General features: G+C 45.6%; 1 protein-coding gene across 1 annotated transcript; it reads left to right on the top strand.

The window, feature by feature from the left end:
• The first annotated feature begins 378 nt into the window (after window positions 1–378).
• Window positions 379–3,208, top strand: LOC147893719 (pentatricopeptide repeat-containing protein At2g03380, mitochondrial-like). Its single transcript, XM_087386348.1, has 2 exons — window positions 379–399; window positions 676–3,208. The coding sequence occupies exons 1-2, from the start codon at window positions 379–381 to the stop codon at window positions 3,055–3,057; spliced, it is 2,403 nt and encodes an 800-aa protein (XP_087242474.1). The 3' UTR covers window positions 3,058–3,208.
• The last annotated feature ends 1,906 nt before the right edge of the window (window positions 3,209–5,114 follow it).

Raw genomic sequence — 5,114 nt, 5'->3', positions numbered from 1 at the left:
GCGTCCTCTGAAGATATACAAATTTGCATCTGATGGGCTCCTCCTGAACCCATTTTGCAGAAAGTAGGCATCAATTCGCTGGTACCACGCTCGTGGGGCCTGTTTCAGCCCGTAAAGTGCCTTCTTTAGTTTACAGACTTTACCTTCTGAACCGAGGATCACAAAACCTGGTGGTTGTTCCACGTATACCTCCTCCTTGAGATCCCCATTCAGAAAGGTGGATTTTACATTGTCTGAAACACGGGCCAACTTCCTTGGGTAGCTAAAGCCAAAACACTGCGAACCCCCCTCCCCCTTGTAATAAATGTGTTGACGTAACGCATCGCCAAAAGCTAGTCCCCACCAATGTGCTCCACCACATGCTCATCGTGCCGCACCATGTGGGCAACGTTTGACATGGTAGGTTGTACCACGTCACCCATCGCCCGTCCTATGATATATCCACCACGTGCTCCACATCACGCGCCACCGGCCTCGCTCCGGCCCTCCACGTGGGGAATAAACCGGAGTCAGCAAGATAGTGCCGGGAACGGCCAGTGCCAAGAATGCCCTTCTGGGGCGCATTCCCCACTACATAAGGCGTAAAGCATTTTCAGAAGGGCTCTTGAGAAGGGCAGTGCTGAAGGGCACTTTGTGTTTCATCCTGATGGTTCTGTGTGTTGTTTGTTTTACCAGAAAGGCATCGCTAGAATCCCATCTTTGGAACTTGGAAAACAAGAAGCTATAGTATTGAACCATCCTCTTGAACCTGGCATTGACCCAATTCTGGCATTGGTTTTCATTGTAGTCATGCTGCGCAGATTTTGCAAGTACGGGGTGCCTATGGCTGAAGTACTTCGCTTTTCCCCTCTCATTAATGTGACAACCGAAACAGCACATTATGACGAGTCTGACAAAATGATTCGTACAGGTAAAGCTGTAGAAATGCTCGGTGTATCTAGTGGTCAGACCGAGTCTAAACCTGAAGACCATGGCTTGGTGGAGGAGCTAGAAGAGTCTGGCAGCAATTCCAAGGCCACTGAAGTGCAAGTGAATTCGTGTGAAGGACAAAAGCTGCAATTAGACGCTGACTTGGAGATGCTTAGCGTAGAGGAGGCACTTACGTATTTGGAGCAGATCCGACAAGTTCTTTCGGTAGACAACTTTATATGCATCTTGCACAAGTGCAGAAAAAACAAAAATCTAACGTACGGCAAGAGGTTGCATGCATACATTTGCAGATGTGGGCTGGAAGCTCATAGATCTCTTGGGAACTACCTTGTCCCAATGTTTGTCGGATGTGGAAGCATGTGCGATGCTCAGCAGGTTTTTAACAGATTGGTTTATCGGAACAAACACTCTTGGACTTCTCTCATCATGGGTTACATTGAATGTGGCGAATCACTACATACCCTCAACCTGTATCAGAAAATGCAAGAGCAGTCTCTACATCCTGGCAAGCTTATGTTTGTGGCCCTACTCAAGGCTTGCGCTAGGTTGAAAGATGCTGCAAGAGGCCGAGAAATACATGCTGATATTGCCAGACAGGAATTGGAAAGAGAACGTATTGTTGGCAACACCTTAATCGACATGTATGCCAAATGTGGCTCGTTGCCAAAAGCACTAGAGGTGTTTGACAAGCTGCCAGTTCGAGATGTAGTCTCGTGGAACATACTGATTGCAGGTTATGCTGAGCATGGCCTTAGTGAAGAAGCACTGAATTGTTTTGAACAGATGCAACTGGAGGGTGTCACTCTAAATGCGGTCACATTTACATCTAGCTTGAAAGCTTGTGGCAGCATAAGAGCCATAGACAAGGGCCTAGAAATACACACTGAGATTTCAAGGCAAGGATTGGAGAGAGACCCTTTTCTTGGCAACACCTTGGTTGACATGTATGCCAAATGTCGCTTGCTTGCAGAAGCACGGAAGGTATTTGACAACCTGCCAGTTCGAGATGTAGTTTCGTGGACTGCACTAGTTACACGATATACTGAACACGGGCTTGGTGAGGAAGCACTGACCTGTTTTGAACAGATGCAACTGGAGGGCATCTCTCCAAATGCTGTCACGTTTGTTTGCAGCTTGAAAGCTTGCAGCAGCATAGGAGCCATAGACAAGGGCCAAGAAATACATGTGGACATTGTTAAATGGGGATTGGCAAACGATCCTCTTGTTGGCAACACCTTGGTGGACATGTATGCCAAATGTGGCTCATGTGCAAAAGCACAGGAAGTGTTCGACAACCTGCCAGTTCGAGATGTAGTGTCGTGGAATAGTCTAATTGCAGGGTATGCTGAGCACGGGCTTGGTGGTAAAGCACTGAATTGTTTCATACAGATGCAATGGGAAGGTGTCTCTGCAAATGCGGCTACATATATTTCCACCTTGAAAGCTTGTAGCAGCATAGGAGCCATAGACAAGGGCCAAGAAATACATGCACAGGTTGCCAGATATGGGTTGGAAAGAGATCCTCTTCTTGGCAAAACCTTGGTTGATATGTATGCCAAATGTGGTTCGCTGGCAAAAGCACACGAAGTGTTTGACCACCTGCCAGTTCGAGACATAGTCTCGTGGACTGCACTGCTTGCAGGATATGCCCAGCTAGGAGAGAGTAAAACTGTTTTCCATATGTTTGAGAGAATGGGAGGAGAAGGCGTAAGGCCAAATGGAGTCACATTCCTTAGTGTTCTAACTGTGTGCAGGCACGCTGGTCTAGTGGTGAAAGGCCGGAAATACTTTGAGACCATGTGCAAAGACTATGGCATCACTCCAACCATTGAACACTACTCCTGTATGGTTGATCTCCTTGGCCGTGCAGGCCAATTAGATGATGCGCTAGCAATGGTGGAGAAGATGCCTTTCCAACCTGATCTTGTGGTGTGGCATACTATCTTGGGTGCTTGCCGGAAGTGGGGGGATGTGGAGGTTGGAAGACGGGCCTTTGTACATGCACTGCGATTGGATGAGAAGGATGCTTCAGCCTATATCTTGATGTCTAACATCTATGCAGGTGCTCACATGCAGGAGGAGGAGAAGAAGGTCGAGGCAATGAGAGAATTAGCAATGCTATCATAAAAGAAACATGTGACACTTTGACCATGGGTACTGAATGTCTTCAAGCTCGCTGGGGACACGCAAGTATGCCCCCCGTTTTCTATGATGGGAAAATCAATACTTGTAGGAAAAAAGTGGGGAGGGTGGATGTGCAGAATTACAACAGTGGGATCAGTGGGGTGGAGTAGAAGACTTGCACCCTCCTCCAAAGGTGCTCCTCCACACGTATGAAGGAAGGATGATAGACTGGTTATGGTTCAGTTGGCACTCCTTAAGTGGTTCGTTCGATGGTTGAAGGTTGTGTGTCTTCGGGGAGGACCAAATTCTTTGGATGCACACAACATATGTAAGCTCAAAAAAGAGGGGCAAGGGGGTTGACCTGCAGGAATTTTGACACAATTCTTAGTATGGTAACATCGTATGAAAGGACATAGAGCCATATATTTCATAGTTAAGGGAAACGAAAACGTGGAAACGGGGAATGAAAACGGAAACGGAAACGTTCGGGATTTTTGGGAGGGCTGAAAAAGGGAAATGCCATGTCAGCAAAGGGGGTTTATGCTGAAAGAGAGGGCTGAAGGAGTGGAGACTGAGCTTTGAAGGAGGGCTGAAGGGGAGTGGATGATGAAGGAGGGCTGAAGCAGCCTGCAGGAGTAAATGGGGCTCAAGGAGGGCTGGAAACCCTTAGGAGTGGAAGAGTATGAGGCTGAAGGAGCAGAGGGAGTGCGAGGCTGAAAATGGAGGCCAAAACATAGGTAGAAACAGGCTGAAAATGCGAGTTTGAAACGTTTCAGGCCTGGTACTTCTCTGAAACGGCATTTCAGGACAGGCCGGGCCCTGAAACATGTTTCAGTGTCAGCATAATTTTTGTCCTCCCTTTTTTCTTTTGCATTAAAGGTTTCAATCAATGGGATAGAAATGGAGATGGAGACCACCAACATCACCCAAGAGTTTTTCTGGGATTCGAAGGTGGGAATTTATACATAGCTTGGTGTGTGCAGCTTCCACGGTGGGGCTATCATTCCCACCTGCTTACCTGAAAGGTCACACCATTTTCCATGGGGCTCTGCATTGGCAAGCGTGGGCATCCTCAATACCATTGGCAAATTGCTAGATAGAGAGACAACACCTGTATCGCTATGTAAATTTCTATTCAAGTCAATGTATTATCAAGGTCTCCCTCAAACTACAGCCGAGAAAAGTGTTAGTTTAATCTCATGTTGTTGTAAAAGCAAGCTTATAGACAATTATGTAAACTGTAGTTTACCTTCAGTTTTGATCTTTGTTGGTGTCGGGAAGATAGTTTCCACCTTTCTGTAATGTTTTTCAGTGAACTTGGGGTCTACCTTGTACTCCACTTTCTCAATAGTAACTGGCCACTAACCTGCCTCGATACCATATACGTCTTTGAATTCCTGAAGTATGGTATCTGGGGCGACCTCTTCGATGTCGATGTTGAATGCGAAGTGTAGCATTATTATGCAGTACGTTGATATTCCTTTGCCATATTTGTCAAGTAGCGTCTGCACCATGGAACGAGTTATCTCTTTGTTAACTAATTCTTTTCCATCTGAGAGTTTGTGTATAATGTGTTTAACTAGCCCATCTGCCAGGTTGTTTGATCCTCTTGGTTTGTCTAGTAAGATGCGCATCACTCTTGTCATGAGTGGATGATATTCTTCGTGAGAATTGAATCCGTAGATGTACTCTGCCGATAGTACTCTTGCTATGTTAGCTCTTCGCATTTGTTTATCGTTGAAGAATATCTTTGTTCCTTTTTTCTATGTCTTGGAGGTGCGTTCATGTTCGTTTATCTTTTGTACTGCCTTTCTTTTAAATTGTTGGAAGAGCTGCAAAGTAGTGACGGTTAGATTTGTTGAGGATCGTCGATGCATGTTTATTTTGATGTAGCGATGCAGAAATGTAAAAGCATATAGCTTTACCTCTTTTACGCTAGCCATTACTTTGAGGTCTCATTTTTTTTTTGGTGCTCCTTGATCTGTGAAACCGAGGAATGTTATTTAAGTTATATTTTTTAACATTTGCTTAATTTATTCTTAGCAAACTTCTAGTCTACA

Source organism: Dipteris shenzhenensis, chromosome 15 (assembly GCF_047967505.1).
Source record: "Dipteris shenzhenensis isolate YYH24624 ecotype China chromosome 15, Dip_SZ_1.0, whole genome shotgun sequence".
Taxonomy (NCBI): domain Eukaryota; kingdom Viridiplantae; phylum Streptophyta; class Polypodiopsida; order Gleicheniales; family Dipteridaceae; genus Dipteris; species Dipteris shenzhenensis.
This window is presented reverse-complemented; position numbering and strand designations above follow the sequence as displayed.